The sequence below is a fragment of the Pundamilia nyererei genome, unplaced genomic scaffold (assembly GCF_000239375.1).
Source record: "Pundamilia nyererei isolate P.nyererei 1_Seehausen unplaced genomic scaffold, PunNye1.0 scaffold00068, whole genome shotgun sequence".
Classification (NCBI taxonomy): Eukaryota; Metazoa; Chordata; class Actinopteri; order Cichliformes; family Cichlidae; genus Pundamilia; species Pundamilia nyererei.
Genome location: NW_005187469.1, coordinates 3,144,008 through 3,164,855, shown reverse-complemented (window position 1 = coordinate 3,164,855; position 20,848 = coordinate 3,144,008). Strand labels below are relative to the sequence as shown.

Below are 20,848 nucleotides of genomic sequence, written 5' to 3'. Positions count from 1 at the left end.
CCTCCCTCTGCATGTTCTTCCCTCGTCCTGCAGGAATAGTCTTTCCTCCTCCACCGCTGCAGCCCGGCATGTCCGCAAACTGAGAGCGTGAGCGGTGAGACACGGAGAAAGACACAAGCCAGCCTTTAAGACACACGGCTTGTATTTTGCGCCTTCCCTTTGAAGGAGAGAAGATTTTAACACCGCGACGAAGCTTTTAGAAGGGACTTGGACGAGGATCAAAAACAAGGTAAAGGATGTCCCGAGCAACCACTGGGATGTTGACGTGTGGCTTCACTGTACGGGACAGGGTGCTTGATAGGTCCGGGCACTTGGTACAAGATGCCGATGCTTCCGTCCACTGAAAAACAACAACAAAAAATAACAAAGAAACAAAAACACTGGCATGTGTGTAAGTTGTGTCCCCTGAAAAGAGTAGGGGATGCATCGCTCTAAGCTTGTAGAGTAGATAGTACATTCTGTGCATGAACTGTGGCGACATGCTGCAGATAATAATACAGTGTTAACTGCGAGGGTTCATATGGGGGGAAGGAAAAAAGGTGCAGCTAAGGAGACCGATGAAGAGGAAGGAATCCAGGAAATGATTTGAGCATCTGAGCATAAAATCGCTGACGAAAGAGCGATGCCGCAACCGTGCAGCAAGTTCTCAAGTGGATTTTTTTTAAAATTCTGCTATAGTGTGTATTGCAATGTCAGTGGGATGGTGCGAATGCTGCAGAACTTTACATGGTTGTTATGTCCTAAAAAGGGACTTAACTCAGGCTTTGAATGCTGTAGAAATGTCTTTGGGACATTATAATCTTTTGAAATGACTACAAAGTATCCACTTGTGAGCCCCTTAGCAGCAGCGTAGAGAATCATAGCTTTTTTCTTTTTAAAGTTTTAAATGAACTGCTGATTTGTTCTGAATACCTACAAATCCAATGTAAATGTATATTATAGGAATAAGACATGCAGGAAAACGCCACAGTTACCAATATACTCACACAAAAGAATCAGACGTACTATAAGAAATCAGCAGAATGCATATTAAAAGCAGTGTGGTCAATCTTTCTAAGACCCATGCAGTGACACAAATTGTGCCTAGGTTTGCTCATCTTTGACCCCGTGTTTGTTTCCCTTTGCTTCTGGGAGTTATCTCCGTGAAGACAAATCGCAGGCAGTCCAGCACTGTCAGCATAAAATGCGCAAGACAGAGCGCAGTTGTAAATTGAGGGCACAGGTGCCTCAACCAAACTCAGGACACAGTGTTATCCTGAAGGGTAACGATGTTTTAACCGCTCGAAGTTTAACTATTCCCTGTTTTATTCACATTTTGAGATGGTTTCTTTACATTTTTAGCGCAGCTAATGGAAATAAAATTCCAGAGAGCTACTAAATATGAAGATATTCTCTTTAGAGTGACTCCTTTACCAAACAGGGATCTCCGTCTGAACATCGTGTTGTGTCCGCATTGTGCCTCGTCATTTCTACCCCCACCCCAAACCCATCCCATCAAACTTGTGTAAGAATCACTGGAGTGAAACAGTGGTGTTCCTACAGTCACAGCTTGTGTATTCTGTCTCCCTGGCTGCAGGTCTGTCCCTGTAACGCGACCACTGAAGGAGGAGAACACAGAACTGCTTCATCATGAATTTTGTAATGAAAGCTGCGCTGGGAGGTGAGTAGACTGCCTGGCGTGAGGTTGATTTAACAGCACTGCAGCGTAAAGGATTTAACAGGATGCTTGGCGGCAGTAGCAGCAGTATACTGGTACTGGCCTCATAGTTATGGAGACACTGGACTGCATCCAACATCAAACTACTCTCTATAGCATCATATTTCCTCTTTGTTTTATGCCAACTGTTTTTTAAAACCTCCAAGGCTGCAACATAACTTGTTTCAGTAAATGCATTCTGTTGGCCAGTGCTTCATTATTGTCAAGAACTGCTGAGTGTTTTAACCTTGTCTTTATGGCCAACATATCAGTCTGGAACCAGGTTAAGGACCGCTGCAGATGAAATAGGACGGCGGCAGCAGCAGTGATAGATCTAGTCATATACCAATAATACGTCTGTCAAGTGAAAAAGCCGTGTATCTCCAAAATGTCACCTTCGGAGGATGGAGGCAGCCTTACTGTAGGTTGATTTTAATGCATGAGGTTTTCACATGATTTTAATACCCAAGCAGACTCGGCTTTTCAAGTCCAACCAGTGGCACCTTTTGAGGCAAGAGAGATAGAGAAGGGCGGTTTTGCCAAGAATTAATGCTGACTTTTGTCCTTTAAAGCCTTCAGGTATTATCCCTTAGAATATTATCTCAGCTATTATTTGCCCCCTAATTAATCCTCATTATAGCTCTGTAATTCATCCTTCTCGTCAGCTATAGCTTCAAGGTGAAGGGCAGGAAAGTGGTACCAGTAGCTACAATGCAGCGGTTTCACTCATACCTGGTCAGTCGTGCATGATGTTGAGCTGTTGTCCAGGTTACAGAGATGTTAGGCAGTTACAGCTGGAGTTAAAGCATAGCCCCAACTCCTCATTGGGATGCAAAGGATGCAAGCGCTGCCTTGTTCTGCATAGCTCCTGTGCTGTGCAGCTGTGCTGTGAATTCTTAAATCAACTGCACTGCACTGGATGTAGTTTTGCTCTGCATAGGTTGGGCTGCACTCCCCCTGCAGACATTGGGAATAGATTTGACAGTGTGGGTGTTTATCTGTGTACACTGTCAGTGCAGGGGCGGGGTAGTGTGTTATATAGATGTGTGCACCTTATAAAAGATAAATTACAGTGAATGCAAAGGCCTGTCTGCGTGAACAGATCCTTGTTGTATATGTGAGAGAAAGGTGAGAGAGTAAGGATGCAGAGAGAAAGTTTGACGATTATCAGGATGGGTGTCATATTTAATATTTAATAATTATTCCTTCTGGTATGCATTGCTGTTAATGCCTTTGTATGTTACACAAGCTGTAGTTCCAGTCTGGACACAGTGACCTCTTTCCACGAAAATGTCCACAAAGTATTGACACTGCAAAACATCATTAAAGCTCCCTAAGGGGGGGTGAAAGGTTAATGAAGGAGGCAAGCCAGTTAGCCAGTTAATCAATGAGCTCAGCTATCAATCTGATGCTCAGAGCCTGAAAATCAGTAAATCAATATTTGTGAAATATTATTTAATTAATTAAGTTGGATCATTGAGTCTCCTCCGTGCTTTAGCAGTTTGAGCTATACAGTGCTTGTGGTTTCATTCCAACCAGTGACCTTTGTTATGTGTCAAACCCCTCTTTCCCTTCTCGCATTTCCCCGAGGCTTCAGTGACAGCTATGAAATTAAAAAAAGAAAAGAAACAGAATAACATGTTTTATTAATTAGCAATGTCTTACAGTGGATGTCTAACTGAAATATGTTCAGTAATACTGGGTGGATTTCTATGACATGAGCGTAACTTAGGTACCGACTCAAGCACCAACATCAGTTCTAAATTTAATCTGTGCAGCACTGTGCTTAATGAGATATCAGGGAAAGTATCAATCAAAATGCTGACCGTGCCATAAATATCACTGTTCCTGATTTCAGTTTTGTCATCCTTTTCAACATTGTCAACTTGTGCAGCAACACACTGCTCCCAGCCCCCCCCTGCTATGTGTGGAGCTGTCAAACAATGACTTACAGGCTTAAACATATCCTATTAAATGGTCAGGATGCACAACCTGTAATGTGAAATGGTGTCAATGTAAAACCTCCAACACATATTTAGGCTAGCCTGCCTAGCATGGGATGTGGCATAGCTTGTCAGGCTAGAAATATCCTGGATGTCAAAATGGAGACTTCGACAAAAGCCTGGTCTCCATAGCACTAGACTAGAGGGAACATCTTGTGGTGCTGTTGGGGAAATATGCTTACAAGTAAGGGCGATCGTGGCTCAAGAGTTGGGAGTTCGCCTTGTAATCAGTAGGTTGTCGGTTCGAGCCCCGGCTCGGACAGTCTCGGTCGTTGTGTCCTTGGGCAAGACACTTCACCCGTTGCCTACTGGTGGTGGTCAGAGGGCCCAGTGGCGCCAGTGTCTGGCAGCCTCACCTCTGTCAGTGTGCCCCAGGGTGGCTGTGGCTATAAGCTTGCCATCACCAGTGTGTGAATGGGTGGATGACTGGATGTGTAAAGCGCTTTGGGGTCCTTAGGATACAAATACAGGCCATTCGCCATGTTGGAAGTTAAAAATGCTTTGAGTAGAACAGTGTTATATAAGAGCCAGTCCATTTACCAGAATGGATCTAGCTGAGGTATCTTGGGGATCTGATTAGAACGCCTCAACAATGTTGTCTCCGAGAGGTTGTGTAGTCATGGGCAACCTTAAGGAGACCCAGAAGCTCTGGCTTGGAAAAGCTTTGGTGTTCCCTCAGAGGAGCTGGAAAAGCTGGCTCGGGAGTGTTGACCTTGTTAGTGTTGACCTCTAAAATCCACACTAGCATGTATACACTGAAAAACTCCTGACAGAAACATTTATATGACCTCCATTTATTCCTGTGACTATTTTTTTTCTCCTTAAGTCAATATTCAGACAACCTTAATAAGACAATTTAAACAATCTGCAGAAAGGTAGCTTGCTGAGAGACAGAAAACAGAATAAATCAAGCAGCATTTCTTCATTTCTACAGCATTCGTTTCCATCCAGTGATGATTTTTTTTTTTACCTGTTTTTGGATTTGCTATCCTGCCACTGAGTGTTTTGCTGAGTATGTTTGGCGATGTGCGGATGAGAGTCTGTGTGACAGAGGATGCTGCCAGTGCATTAAGTAATCCTCCAAGGCTTCTTTAGTTACAGATACTTGAAAGAAAACAGAGCGATGTTTAACTGTGATGATTCAGCAGGACTAAGATCCAAAGCTTGAAGAGTGCTGGGTAGTTTGCTGCGTTTGCCACAATCGACACCGCTGGTCATGCGACTCCCAGACATATTATTTTTCCTCACACAACAACTAAAAAAATAAAAATAAAAATGAAAACCTACCAACGTATTTTTATACTGTTGCTGTGTGCAAGCTGCAGAAAGCTCCTAGATGGGATATACAAACAGTGTAATTGAAAAATTTGTAGGCACCTGCTTGGTGATGCAGACATTTTAAAATACAATGAAACTTCTTTTGTTTTTATAAATTTCCGTCTTACTGAGAAGCAAAAGAAATGCAAAGAAAAGAACAAGATGTAATGAGATGAAACAAGTATTTTAATCCAACTTAAGGAACTTCTCAGAGTAAAATGGCATGCACGGATGGGCACATACAGATGAGGGGTGCTTACAACCACTTGAACAGGTATGTTTAGGCATGTTTATCTCATTTTAAAAAATTATTAAATTAAATTAAATTATACAGTACCTTGAGCTTCTTGGACTACAGTTTAAAAGCCCACAGCATCCTAAAAATCTCCATTATGGAAACAAAAAATTATGCATTTAGATTAGATTTTATTATTATGATTCATCCGTGAAGATCTGTTGCTAGTTCTGAGCTATGGTACAGAGTAATGCATCTTAAAATTCCAGATCCACTTTTGTCTCCTTGTTAAGTGATTGCTTCGACCTCTGAATGCTTGGGTGCTGACTTGGCACCTCCTGACTCCTAACTAAAAGTTGAAGTTAGTTTGACAGAATGGGAAGCTGTTAAATGCGCTAGTCATTTAGTCCCAAGGTCTGGAGCTCAATCAAACTCTGAAGGCCTCAGGCAACAGCAGTGACACCATGACTGCTGCATCTGCAGAAAAGGCAGAAGTGCAATCGTCTAGTCAATAGTCACATTTAATTACTCATTTAACGCACGTTAACGCAAGTTTTATATTTTTTCCATTTGTTCAACAATTTCTTCAGCTATGGGAAGGTTAGATGTGCCAAGAAGATTGTTTTTACACAGAAGTTTGCAATGCGTGTACACTAGAGTTTATGTGTTTGTCTGTTGGTGGCACCAAATGTGCAAAACACAGTCATGAAACTTTACAGGTGTGAAGTTCAAGTACACCTGAAGGCCAGCTTTAAAGATCTGTTTAGGGGGACTTTGCAATAGGACAGTAGACAGCTAATTGAATCGGCATAGTGGAATAATTATTGATATTGATATAATCATATTGATATAATCATCAATATGACACCCAAAGAATAAAAGGCAGGAATTAGAAATTAAATAGAGTGCATGCTTAATATTGAGTATTTTGTTTTATTTGTCAGATGTTGTGAATGATATGGAGACTTGCATGTGAAACCAATGAACAGAAAGCTGACCTTTGTTTGGGTGAAGATCAAAGTCCATGAATGGCAAAAGTCCATGAACAGGTGGTAAAACATAATGTAAGACTGACTAGAAACACAGAGGAGGTTAAACAGATGCTCTCACAAAGGAGAAAAGAACAGTCTGGGCCTATATACTCAAAATGGGAAAAGAGGCAAGGGGAGGTTAAAAAATAAATAAATAAAAGCGCAAGGAACATATGACTTTCAAAATAACACAGGAGGTAACCAAACAGGAAATCGCCAATAGTGGTGAAAATTTTTACAATAACCCATAGAGAACTCAGGGGGGGTAAACAAGGTAAGACTGAAAAATAAAACCAAATAAAAAAGATTTCAAGAACAAAGAAACTAAACACTGAGGCATGACAATTATATGGAAAAACCAGAAGGCCATAGACTAATGAAAACAATGAAAATCAAACTATAACCAAAAGCTGGAGCTAAGAAATCAGACTCAGTCCCAAACTTGAAATGCTTGGTCAAAGACCTGAGACCATAACATGAATAATGTCTCATAATTAAATACACACAGTTCCTTCATGATTAAATTAAAAGATCAGTATGCCAGCATAGCTGAATCGCTCATTTCTGCTGTTGTCTGGAAACCATTAAGGCTAGATACCATCGTCTGACCCATGAGCACCCAGTAATATTTTCTTCACTACATATCTGGTAGTTCCTGCTGCAGTAAAAGACTCCAAGACCACATTTTACCATGATCAAACACGCTTACACACAGACTGCTAACTGTTGGCTAAAAACTACAAAGAATTTACCGCTTCAGCAAATTAGTGTTCTACATATTGTAAACAAAATGGGAACGTGCTAGTTTTTCCTGGTAAAAATATGAAACCCCATCGTTTCTCTGCTGTAATAATATTTAGTTATTTACTCTAACACATAAATGCGATCATAAGACATTTTCATTAGTTAAGTCTGACAAAACTGTGTTATTTGAGGTGGAATGAACAGAAGAGACACCTTGAGATTTTGCTTGCTCACCCCATCGCCTCAAAGTAGAGATAATCACATTTAGCAAGCTTCTAATATGATTGGCAAAGGGAGTGAGGCCGTCATTACTTGATTGGTGTGGAGGTCTACAGCTGGCACCCACACATAATTTTCCCATTTTCTTCTTGTGTTAACTCCAAGAAATCAAATCATTTGCAAAAGTGACCTTGAGCTTTTGCTAGAGTGCAAGGTGTGCGTGACTGCATGTCTGTTTGGTACATCCAGATTCAACAACTAAATTATTCAACCGTATAAGGCATGATTAGTGAAAGAGAGAGCCGGGGGAGGGGTTCTGAGAAAGGCAAATTCACAGAAAGTATCACTTTTCGAATTCATAGCCTGACGATTGTTACATGCTGCTGCAGCATTTTTATTACTAATACCATTTTTCCTGTGCTGAAATGGCCATGTACCTTCAGAACGAATCTCAAGTCTTGCTTAGAAGACAGCTCATAAGCTCAACTGCTTGTTAACGCAGCTATCTAATCAGCCAATCACATGGCAGCAATTCAGTACGTTCAGGCTTGTGGAAATTTTCAAGACGACCTGCCAAAGTTGAAATCAAGCACCAGAATAAAAAGAAGACTGACAGAACGATAATGAAAGTCTGTGTATTTCAGAAACTGCTGATCTGCTGGGATTTTCCAGCACAACCATCTCTGATTTACAGACAATGGTCTGAAAAAGAAGACAATATCCAGTGAGTGGTAGAGGAGATGTTAGACTGCTTTGAACTGATGGGAGGGCAACAGTAACTCAAATAACCACCTTAAAACGAAGGAATGCAGGAGAACACACATGTTGAACAGGAAACTGAGAGTAGAGTTTGCATGGGCTAACCAAAATTAGAAAATTGAAGATTGCTCACCCCATCTTCACTTTAGCTGCAACGGTCAGGGTGCTGTTGGTGTAATGGGGTGGAGATGCTTCCTTGGGACACTTTTGGGAGAGGAATATAAGCTGGCATTAAAGCTGCTACCAATTAGTAGGCTAAAAAAAAAATAAATCAAAATCACAGTTAACATGCTCCCCACCATCTCCTCCATCGTCTCACAAAGCTGTTATTGAGACAATGACTTATATCCCAAAGGCCAAACTTGCTGGAAATCTTTACAGCACACTTGCGAACTTTCTCGCCACACACTGGGCTTAGAGGGGATTTGCCCGAGAACTTTGAGTGGGAAAAGAGAGATAAGTACTGTTTATCTGATTCTGTCAAAAGTTAAAACTCTGTGAGAGTTAGCTAAGGTTAGTCTTCTTTGCCACTTTCCCTCAAGACTTTGGATTTAACAAAGATTTACTGAAGAACTTTCAGAAGGAAGGGATTAAAGAAATGACACTTCTTAATAAGCAGGAAATGCCCAAACATGGAGGAAAGAAATCATAGTATATTAATTAAAAAGAGAGGTGATACAGGAAAATGACTTAAAATGTTGTACTTGGATTATCTTGGAATTGTATTTTCGATGTGGTCAGTAGCAAGATTATCTACAATATCCAGTGGCACAGCAGGGCATGTCTATGTCTGTTATGGATAAAGTGGCTGATATTACTGATTTTAATTGAAAAACATAGCTCACCACAGCTTTGTGATAAGAGCAAGCTAAATAAATTTACTTTGGTTTAAAAGGGCGTTAATGTATCTGTGGCAAATGGCTTACAAAACAACAGCCAGACTCATTGTTCAGTTTTAAAGCTATCGTCCTTTATTCTATTTGAACAAATATGATCTGAATGCACAAATAGGATTTTGTGAAACCAGACCAAGTTTATTTTGATTTGATTTAGTGTTGTTAAAATAAGAGCTGAGGGCCCTTTTCACCGTGTTTTCCTAGGGAATTATTTGACAGTGAGGCTCAGCTAGTTGTGAGTCATTGCATTACTGACGGGATTCAGCGGCATTGTTTACACAGCTTCTGTTGGAAATATTCCAGATCAGAAGCTGATCTTGAAGTCCATGTTTATCTGGGATTTTCTGACACTGACAGTATCGATTCATGTAAACATTTATTTCAATTTCCATAGTTTTGCATAGTGCAGTGCCTTTTTCTTGACTAAACCAGTGGTCAAAGAATAGTGGTGTTTATTAGTAATCATTGTCTGGGCTGGTAACATTCAAAATTTCTTAACTTAATACAGCAGAATCTCTACTAATTGGAAGGTCGGTTGATCCCTAGTTCCTCCAATCTATGTGGTGAAGCATCCTTGGGAAAGGTACGGAACCTCGAGTTACCACCAATGCATCCATTTGAGTGTGTGTGTGAATGTTAGATAAAAGTACTATATATTCTATAACTGCTAGTCCATTTAACATTTAAATGACACCTTTTCTCAGCACATATGAAAGCAATACAATGTTTATCATCGTGTGAACATGTGTGCACATTTATCACTTGCATTCAAAGACATATAAAAAGAAATTGCATAACCATGCAAAACCTCATGTTTGACCATATATGTTGACAACTAAGGACTTTAGCTGTAATCTGCCTCTCTTTCACTGTCTGATACAGATGCAGACTTGAAAGGAGCAAGTATAGCATGCTCTGCCAGATGTTGCTGTGTTGGCTTCTATGTGCTGCTCATCCAATGCTGATGCAGCTAATACCTCACTTTACCTTGTATTTCTTTCCTTCCCTCTGAATTTATTCTCTTTAATAAAGAGATTCTGACTTTCTCTGTCCTTTTCAGTTTAATACAAGTGGCTCATTAATGCTGTTGATAAATTGCTTTAAATGCTGAAAAAAGTGCTGCTATTGCAATGCTTAAAATCTTGGTTGAGAATAAACTCACTGCTGGTTGGGTGTGGATAAGCAGGGAACACAGATATGGAGTGAAACTAACTTGCATGAACATAATTTGTATTGATGGAAAAAGAAATAGAAGAAATTCAGTTTGGATTGTTTTTATTCTCATTGAATGATAGAACTGAAGGAATTTGGAGTATGAACTTTTTCAGCCTCTGCAGTGGGAAAAAGGTCTGAGAACCACTGAGCTTGTTAATAATTGTAGCTTTGCTGCTCTACACTTCCCATACAACACCTGTTCAAACTGTCTTGAGATTACAGTCTTCTTTCCTAGCCCCTGGGCTAGAGCTATTACTAGTTCTCCAGTTGTCAATCCCTTATTTTTGCAAGCCTAGCAAAGTATAAGCGGGTGAAACCAGCCGTAGGTGGTGTAGCTCCAGGGTTAGAAAACTTTTCCTCCCTGTTATAGATTTTATTTTTATGTTTTTTTAACATTAGAACATTAATGTGTTCCATTTCATACATGAGTTGGAGCTTATTCCGTTGAGTGTACTTTTTTTACATAAGCACTGGCACAGTGTGTGTTTGCAACCTGAGCTGTCAGAGTTTTACTGTTGTTTTAAGTCTTCTTCCTTTGTAATAAAGTCTCTGAGAAGCTGTGGAGCCCCAGAGCCTTAGAAATAGCCTTGTAACATTTCTAAGACTGATGTCTTTCAATCGCCCTCTTCCTCATTGTGTCTGGAGAGCTTTAGATTTTGATATTGTGTTCTTCTAGGCGATCTTTCAGCATACTTAAGTGTAGCCACGGCCCTTTAGCTGAGGTCCTGTTTTGAAGCCTTATTGTGAGCTTTTTTTACCGTCACCATCCTGTTTAGTTAAATCACGAGTGAGAAGTGGATCTGACTAAGAAAATGAGGACACTCAATACGCTTAAGTTAGCATCTTGTCAGTTAAAGTAGTTCTGTGCTAAATCGTACCCTATTTCCATTTTAGGACTATAAGTTGTAAATTATATGTGCTATAATGTGTATAATCTGTTGTATTAAATGTGACTTAAAATAAAAAATGTGACTTTTTAAATGTATTTTTATTGAGGTTATAGATCAAATGAGCTGTAGGGCCTTTATTACAATTAGAATTTTTGCAAAAAAAAATTTATAATTTGGGGGTTAACTAAGAGGGCAAATAAGCCTACTTCTCCATACAAGCTGTAATGATTCAATGTTACGAGTGTTGTCCAGCAGTTTTACTATTAGTCTGTTCTAACAAAGCCCAGATAACCTTTTTTGCTTATGTAAATACAGGCATCCTTTAAAACTTGTGTTTTGTGACTACTCAGGTTGCTTTTTTTTATGCTAAATTGTGTTTGAATATTTGATGCAATTTATTTTGAGATGTGAGCAGAAAAACTGGTGTCATTTGTGTTTTGTTAATTACCCAACACAAAAATGTGTTTTTCGTTTTCTGTCCTTCAGCACCCTTGTGCTCGCCCATTGCCAACTCATCTTTTCTCGTCTTCTGCCTTAGATGTCTTTTATCTCTCTCTACATTTTGCTACAGTTTGTTTTTATTATGCTGATGAATCAGAAAAACTAACAGCACCAGGGGAAGACTGAAGGAGTAGTCAGTCTTGTGCCTTGGTAGCTTGATTTTTCTCGTCCGACGTCCTTGCCCGCCTCTTACCTTTTCAATCCCACTCTTCGTTCTAACCTCACTCTCTCGTTTTCTAACACAACTTATTCCTTCATTGAGCACTTTCTCCATATTGCTTCCTTTCCAACTTTCCCTCTCTCTGTGTCACACTGTAACTTCACATGGACTGTTGGATAATCCCACTAACTGGAACACTTCAACAAATTGGACGATTATTTTTGACAGATTCTCTCCTTCTCATCACACTCTTCTTGCTTCCCTTCTTGTTGTGTCAAAATGTTCGGATGTAGACTGCCTTGATATCCTAGATTCCTTATTCTCCAGTTCTTCTTTCCGCCTCTTCGCTACTTATCTCCTCCCGTCTTTGCCAAGATTCTTCAGACCACTGGTTTTTCTCCTAATCTTTTATATCATGATGCTTGATGACTGTTTCTACTGTTTTCTATTGTTCGTGTTTGCAGAAGTCAACATTTTCTGTACTGAAATCAGGAGGTATTATTTTATTAGATGTATAACTCTGACAGGCACAGGAAGCAGATTTGTGCAAAGCATATTCAAAGGCTTATGCCTTGTAGATTAATATACAGAACTGTGTACTCTCTGAAATCTGTCACCATTCTTTCATCCTGTGTCATACTGATTATACTGTTAGTCTCATGAGTACGTCTTCTTTTCCTGTTTGCTTCTGATTGTTGCAGAAACAGCGTATTGCCGTGTCATCTGGCAAATAACTGTATACATCAACAGTGTGCTATGCAAAAACCGTTTGATCCATCTGATATCATCTATGTTCCTCAAATTCCACATTGAGACTTATTAGGACTGCAGCCATTACTGGGGTCACTAACATTTAAACTACTTAGTTAATGCAGAATTCCATTCAGTTCAGTTATATTTACATAGCACTAACTCAGTGTGCTTTATATTGCAAGGTAAGGACTCAACCATCAGGCATTTACCTGGCAGCAACACTCGGCAACAGTGGGACAAAAGAACTCCTTTTCAACATGAAGATTCCCAGCACAACCAAACTCATTGGGGACAGGTTATGGGATGAGGGGAAAGAGAAGAGGGGAAAAAAGGAGAGCATAGAGACACAAGGACAAAACACAAACTGTGGGAGAAAAGACTGCATTTCATGGCGTTTACTAGCTGAAGGAAGTCATTTTCAGTGCATCATGGGTCATCTTCCAGCAGCATAAGGCAGATTAACAAAGGGATAGGTCAGCGTCACCTGCTGTAGCCCTCACTATGTGCTTCTTCAAAAGGAAAAATAGAAAAATTGTAATCCTGCTTTTACGAGTAGAGAGCGTGTCTGTTTCCCAAATACAAGCTGGGAGATGGTTCCATAGGAGAGCGGTCAGATAACCTAAGACTCTGCCTCCTGTTTTACTTTTAAAACAAACATGCTGTGTGGGAGCCAAATGCTCTGTTTAAATAATGTGATTCTATGAGGTTTCTATGTTGTTTGACTTTTTTTTTAAAAACTTTGTATATCAGGAGAAGTTTATTACATTCAATTCAAGATTTTTAGGGGCAAAAACAATAATCCCAGCTTTGTTTTATTTTAGAAGTGAAAGGTTATAGGTCATCCAGACCTTTGTGTCTTTAAGACATCCATTCACGTGAAGTATTCATTTTTCTGCCTTTTTAGATAATAACAGCTGGGTATCATCTGCATAATAGTGAACATGTATCCAGTGTTTTATGATAACATGACTTCAGGGAAGCATGTATAATATAAAATCCATTGCTTTCAGCACAGAGCTCTGTGGAAGACTGGAATTTAGAAGGAAAGGGCAAATTCAGCTATGTTTTAATTGCCACCAGTAGCCAATATTTGCTTTTTTTATTTTTAAAATGCTTTTAATGATCTCATCTACAAGGGACTTGCAAATGCCTTTCCAGCAATATTAAATAGGGTCCAGCATAAGGTTCTATTTTGCTGCCTTTTTTGGTATACTTTGCTGTCCATTTCATCAAAATGTGTCTCAGTTTTGTATGAGTCAGATGATTGTTGGGACCAGATCATCTGCACTGGTCTTTTAAATAGGCTTTGCCTGATATGTTTTGGTTTCATTTCCCAAAATCAAGCAAAATGGGCCACACTGTGAGTTCTGAATTAATAACCAAGTGTTACCAGCAGAGGGTGAACATCATGGTCAATGCAGACATCCATTTCCCTCTATTTTATTGTGACACGACATGTGAGGGCACCAACTATAAACACATGTTCCCCAAATGGACTGTGAAACAGTATCTGGAATTAGAATAGAAGAATCAGAGAGCCAACAAAGAGCAATGACAATAAAGCGAAATTATGGGTGCTCCACGGCAACTGTGCAGGACTAAAAAAAATACAAATAGTAAAGACATCAGGAATAATTTCCGTCAGTTGTGGGTAACTGAAGACACTACAGTAGAGTACTTGTTTTTATTGGGTGCCCTTGTAATGCAGTGTTTGCATTCAACAAAGTGGATGGCATGCTAGATTAATAAGAAGAACTGGGGTGTCCAAAGCTAATCATGAGAAAAGGTAAGCCCTTGCTTTTGTGGTGTAGCTGGAAGTACCACATTTTAATTTAAACCATGCTTGTAACTAACTCAGGCAGCAAAGGAGCTGTGCTAAAACAATCTTTGAAATCAGCTTGTAAACATATTAGAGGTGCCATTAATAACTGCTCAGACAGTATCTGTTTAAGAAAATCAAATAGTGAGTGAAAAGGGCCAACAAAAGACCAAAAACGGAAATGTTTTTGCATTTGATGTCAAATAGCATTGGATACTGGCAGATAATAATAGCTCTAAGGTGAAATGCTGAAGGTTGTACCTGTGTTTGTGAAATACATCTGCCTCTATTTCATTCAGTCAGTTTATCTGCTTGTCATCTCGTGTCTCGCAAACTAATTTGACAGCTCAATCTTGAAAGCCTGCTGGAGCAGTTGTTGTGTCTGATGTGTTTCTTTTTTGTTTCGTGTCTCTCAGGAGGCCCTCCTGATGTTGGCAAAATGCTTGGTGGGGAGGAAAAGGAAGAGGACCCTGATGCAGCGAAAAAAGAGGAGGAGAGACAGGAGGCACTGAGGCAGCAGGAGGAGGAGAGGAAGGACAAATATGCCAAGATGGAGGCTGAGAGGGAATCGATGAGACAAGGCATCAGAGATAAGGTATAATGAAAAAAATGGATTTTGCTCTGTGGCTAGCTAAGGTAGTCATAAAGTAAAATTTACAGTTTTCAACCCAACAAACAGAACTATAGTAAGTCAGTCAGTCTTGTAAGGAAAACAACCACCAAAACAAAGACAATAAAGAAACAATTAATGCAGAATTAAATAATGTCATCCAATGAGCACTGCTTACTGCGCGAGAGATGCATATGGGCAAAAAACTTGGATTTTTAGAAGCCATTCTCTCTTTTGTTTTTCACGTACCTTCTAAAGGCTTCTCATCTTGGTGGCTTGACAGCACAACTGTTTATTTATATATATATAAAAAACTTGTTTAAAATAGACTACCGTGACATTGTTGTGCTTGCTTTGTGCTATTTTTAAAGCTCTCGTACCCATGAAATAGATCAGTAGATCAGGAAGGAGCTGTAGAGAAGTAAAAAGCTGTTGAAAAATGAGATGAGATTAGATTGATTTAGAAACAGTAATGGTAGCCAGGATACAATTGAAGCTACATATACATTATTAGGCCATTATTTGGACGTTTGTCTTTGTTCCATGATTACACACTGTATTTCTTTTATACAAACTAGTCAGGGCTGTAGAGACGCTGAAACTGCAGTGGCTGCAGTGTAACCACTTCACTGCAGTGTGAAAGGCAGGCAGTCTGTGGGTGGGACAGGTCTGAAGGGAATAGCCCACTGTGAATCAGCGGGTTGAAAAGCAGCACTCCTCCCTTGGTTCGTCACCTCGTCTATACTTCTTAAGTTCTCCCGGAGGAAAACAAAGAGTGAGGAACAGCTCCTAAAGTGCTTGTCACCAAAAGGATACCGTCAGTTTCCTCCACAGCTTCATTCCTTTGTGCCAGATTGTGTGAAAAATGCCCACACTATGTGCATGTCCTTGCTGGAGCATGGCAAAGCTAGCAGTGTCACATGCATAGCTGCTTTATTTTATGATTACCAAATTACTTGACTGACATTTGTCAACCAGAAATGGCATCTTAGAAATGTAGTGTGTAGGCGTCTATAAAAATGTGATTCACAAGAAGCACTCACTCTTTAAAAAGCTGGCTGACAGCGCAATAATACTTCTTTTTCCATGATGTTTTGATTGCAACATGTTTTTTTTTAAATGGATGCTTTTTTTTCTTTGTGTGCTTTTGTCAAATACAAATTTGCAATGTATTTTTTGTCTGAAGTCTTATCAGCAAACTTGTGTTTCTGTTTCAACTCTAGTATGGCTTGAAAAAGCGTGAAGAGGCCGAGGCTGAGGCAGCAGCTGCCCAAGAAGAGTCTGCAGCGGGCAGCTTGACTAGACCTAAGAAGGCTGTGCCAGCTGGCTGTGGTGATGAGGAGGAGGAAGAAAGCATCATGGACACAGTGATGAAATACCTGCCAGGCCCACTGCAAGACATGCTCAAGAAGTAAGCTAGGTAGCTAGCTAACACTATCTAGCTTAGTTCACAGGCTACAGTTACTTTAATTTTGTTTTTCTCCTTTTTCAAACACATCTAAACAAATAACATGAAGTTACATTTTGGCAAGGTGTTATGTTGTTTGGCAAGTCAAGGTTTTGTGATGAAGAAATGCACCAACAGTGTGAACTGCAGCCATTGGACTAAGCTAGGCTGGCTTACCGGCCATGTGAACGTTAGTTATGTTAGAAAGCTAACAGCAAGCAGAGGGCAAAGACAAATGTTAGACGATTTATCCTTCTAGTCTGAGAAGTTTTAAACTCCCTTTTCTGTCCCCTGCAAGGGATGCAAAAGCTTTCTTGCACCACTGGAAAATAATACCCTTGTACACCATATTCATTCAGTTTGTACATAAATAAGGCAGTGCATAACAACCCTCCATGTGGGCAAAAAAACAATCAAAAATATTATATATTAAAAATATTATTCTGTATGTCTGTCTTTAAAAGAAAAAAAGTAATAACTTGATAAGCCATATTTTAAAAAGGAACTTTAAAGACTACTCTTGTGTGCTCCTAAAGCTCGTTTTATGTTCAGCCTTGTCTAAAATTAATGTGAAACCTTTTGCACACAATGTTAAAATCTCTGTAAAACCTGTCGTCTACTTTCCCCACACACTCCCACAATGCCCTTCATGTAGTATAGTGTTTAAAATGTTTCCATTCTCACATTCTGTGTCTCTTCACGTCCTGCATGCCATTTGTCTGTAAGAGTTAGTCGTGTGAATATGTGCTCCCATCATCTCGGTCTCCTTTTATCCTCTTTGTTATCATGCAAAAAATAATATGGCAATAACACCTGAGTTTGACTGTGTTTTCATGTCTATATAGCCGTTAATATTATTAGTAATAAAAAGAAATATATATATATAAATAAATATGTATGCTTTCAGGAAGTTTAATTTACATGTTTGCAGGGTTTTTCTTTTTTTATTTTATTGTTTTGATGAAGAATGACTGCTTGGCTGTTCATATAATAGCCAAAAACCTTAAGCTTTCAGCCATAAAACCAGAATTTACAGTATATATACTATTACCATCAGGATCACTTAAAAGGGAAAGAATAATAACAAAACAGTGTGAATAAAAAAAAATGTGTTTTTGAATAAGCAGCGTTGAGCCGAGAGTGAATTATAAGACCAGGTTTCGCATTATACAATGATTTGTGAGAAAAAGACCGCCTTCCCTCGATACGCACAGACACACAGTGAATACTGCAGTTTGCCTTCTAATTTAGCTACACAGAAAAAAGCTGGTGTGTTTTCAAAGACGATTTAAAGTGATGCTTGATTCAGTTTCTTATTGTTGGCTTAGATGTGATGATGGTCCAATGAGGTTGCCATGAGCAATAAAGGTTTATCATGTATGTTTCTGCCTGAGATTCAATAAAAACTTAAAACCTTGTTCACACATAAAAGCGTGTCGCTGTCTTATTTGTGATATTCCATATTTAAATCATGATGGTAAGTTGCACTTTACAGTCTCAGTATACATGCAGTATTTGTTAGATTGGAACAATTAAGAAGTTCTGAACGGTACAATAATAGAATATAAATATGTGTTTTTGTTTGCCATGTTGAATTTCACCAAATTAACAAAAACTAAAGACCTTCCTTCTTGAATTTTATTTCATTTGTTACTTTTGTAATAATAAAATTCCTTTTCCATTCCACAATTATCAGGGATTGTAACATCTAGCCCTTTTACTGAATCAGTCTCATTTTTATTTTTTATCACGATGAACTAAAATCGTTTTAGTTTAGTCCAGTTAACTGTAATAATAACCTTGTACTGAAACAAATGATGCATAAAACTGTAATTTTTCCCTCCAATGAAATTAAAATAATTTTTTTTTCCAGATCATTCTTACAACCTCCCTGGAATGACAATGAGAACCTGTAATTTTTCATAAATATGACATATGACATGTGGATTTTTTCCTTGTTGCTGTATAAAATCAATTGCAACCAAGCGCCACCATTGAGGACCGTAGCCAAGAGAGCCAAGAGGGATGGAAAGCTTCACCAGCTTGGTGTAATTCTTCTCTTTCGCCACAGAGTGGCACTGTGGGCCCTGCGGTCTTTGTATCAAATGTGCTGATGGTGTATAAACAAAGACAATTTTCAAGCTTTATTTAATTCATAAAACAGAACAAAAAAAATGTGAACTATCTATGAAAAAACCGAGTCAAGCAGTACAATATGAAAAAAGCCCTACACAGGAGAAAAGAACATGACACACAGAGACTGTGAGAGCAGAGTCCTCTTTCACTTTTAGCTTTCAATTCTTCATCTTTATAATGAAGATATCGACCATTCACTGGACATTGTTACTGTGTCAGTAACAATGTGGTGATAAATAATAACACTGAATGTGTTATTAGCCCTTAAACATGCAATCAGAATTTTGAGCAAGAGTTGTTCACATTAGGAAGACAAACGTTTCCTAAAACAAATAATTCATCGACAGCTAATAAAAGCTAACAAACCATCCTGTGATTTCTACTGGAACTGTTCTAATTCCTGCTTATATAACAGCTACCTCTACTTTTCCCTCATTGCACTGCTGATTTTTAAAGTTATGAGAAATCCCGCTATCTGCTCCAAAGTATACAGCAGCATAAAATCAACATTTATTCGGGTGTTTTTTTGGCCTATGATGAGAACCATTTCATTTTGATCTCCAAAGGATTACGGTGCAATACCATATCTCTGATTTGCAGTACCTGTCATAGCCAGACATGCTTGTAAATAGTCTGTTTTTCATACGAATAAGGGGGATTGTTATAGTCTGAAAGCTGCAAAGACATGAAAGGTTTCCTGCATACAAAAATACAACAAACCTGGATTTAGGGATTAATGTGAAACCTGTAGTAAAAAAGTCATTTCATACCAAAACACACATTGTAGCTCCAGTAAATACAAATCAACAGAAACAATCAACAAACCAGACCTGGCTGAAAGTGTAAAACAGATCCATTCAAATATTCACAAGTTGCTTGGGTTAATATAATCTGGTGACTGTAAGCAAAAACCCTCTTGCCACTCGGCAGCTATGTAACATTTATTCTAAAAAACTGCATGTAAAGAATCTCATCAAATTATGTTTAAAATTTTTACATTTCTTTGCAGATTTTGTCCCATCACAAAGCTTTTTACTCTCTGGGAGTTTTTTTTCTAACACCATCTTTAGTTTTGGGAATTTCTCTCAGAATTTGTTGAGCTTCTTGTCTCTCTCTCTCTCTCTCTCTGGCGCTCTTACAATGCCGCTGCTGTAAACACTTCTATATAACAGTGCCGTATTCGCTGGATATTTAAAGGAAAATATAAAGCACATTACACTGGCATTTGAATATTGCACATTAACAGGCAGCGAGTGCTAATATAAACACTGGATAACGTCACAGTGTAATTTGACAGTACATTTTCTTTTACAGCAACGTTTTTACTACTGGTTATTTGATTATCCAGCATAATCAAACCAAGTCATATGAATGGCTTCTGACTCTTTCCCAGGTCTGTTTCAATAAATACGTATGTAGTGACAAATCTCACAGTTGCCAGGTTTATACAGCCATTTGTAAATTGCTCAAGAATCTGTGTAGCTCAGTATCGAAATGAGTCACTAAATACTTTTTTTCACACTGAAAAATGAAAAGAGAAAAACATCAGAAGATGGGGGCAAAACCAGATGTTCATTTTTTTTCTCAATTCAATTTAAATGAATAATCTGACATGGCAGAAATTCGTAGTCTTGTAAGGTGTCCTGGAAGCAACAGCAGTAGTGACAACACCAGTCATTTACAGCACAGTAGTAGTAATAATAATAATAATAATAATAATAACTATTAAAATTCAACTCAGCAGACTGCTAAAAGTTGCCCATCACTTTTCATATGGGACCACATTCAAAACCAGACCTTAAGCCCTTCACTGAGGTCTAAACACTCGATGAAGCATTGAAAGACTCAAAATTACAGAGTAGGAGTTGGTTTGTACAAAAAGCTGCAGTTATAGCTGTCCAAGCCTAGAAAATATGTCAAAATGCAAACTTCAGAGCACAAAGTAATAATATTAATGTCACTTTTTTTGTTGTTGCATGCACTGGAAACTCAGAAGGATCTGTTAATTAATCCAAATGGATCATTTAACATTTACTAAGTAAAAGTCTGTGAGTGAAAAAGTTCAGACACTGTCTCTGAAACCAAAACAATTGAACCTGATAGAGTGGAAGGGGGTGACAGATGGCAGGAGTTGAAGGTAGCCCTGGTTTCTACACATTTGTCCGACACTTTGGGAAAATGGGTCCTCCTTCAAGCCTTCTCTTTCTTACTGTAGACAGAGGGAAAATGGAAGGTTACAGGAGAAAGAAAGATGAAAGACAACATCAACCTCATCATCTTAAGCAACAGCACAGCAAAGCTGACCTCTTTAACTGACAGGAAGCAAGATAGCTGACAAAAAAAGCAAGGCAAAAAGAACATCACAACAAATTGGTGGCTGCAACGTGTAAGAAGAGTTCTTTGTGAATAAATACACA

At 38.9% G+C, this 20,848-nt stretch overlaps 2 protein-coding genes across 3 annotated transcripts in view; one reads left to right on the top strand and one right to left on the bottom strand.

Moving 5' to 3' along the window:
* On the top strand, nt 1–16,749 carry cplx2a (complexin 2a). Its single transcript, XM_005736314.1, has 4 exons — nt 1–229; nt 1,577–1,660; nt 14,655–14,833; nt 16,072–16,749. Exons 2-4 carry the CDS (start codon nt 1,630–1,632, stop codon nt 16,261–16,263), a joined length of 402 nt encoding a protein of 133 aa, XP_005736371.1. The 5' UTR covers nt 1–229; nt 1,577–1,629; the 3' UTR covers nt 16,264–16,749.
* A 3,236-nt stretch (nt 16,750–19,985) lies between these two features.
* tmod1 (tropomodulin 1) overlaps nt 19,986–20,848 on the bottom strand; it is a 19,565-nt gene continuing 18,702 nt past the window's right edge. For both annotated transcript variants that reach the window (XM_005736312.1, XM_005736313.1), the window contains one exon: nt 19,986–20,640. In XM_005736312.1, the coding sequence (XP_005736369.1) occupies nt 20,622–20,640 (19 nt within the window). In that variant the 3' untranslated portion in view covers nt 19,986–20,621. The remainder of the gene's footprint in view (nt 20,641–20,848) is intronic.

Coding starts and splice junctions, on each gene's coding strand:
- cplx2a (XM_005736314.1), top strand. CDS start 1,630: ATGAATTTTGTAATGAAAGCTGCGCTGGGAG. Junction 1,661..14,654: donor AATGAAAGCTGCGCTGGGAG/GTGAGTAGACTG, acceptor CGTGTCTCTCAG/GAGGCCCTCCTGATGTTGGC. Junction 14,834..16,071: donor GACAAGGCATCAGAGATAAG/GTATAATGAAAA, acceptor TTTCAACTCTAG/TATGGCTTGAAAAAGCGTGA.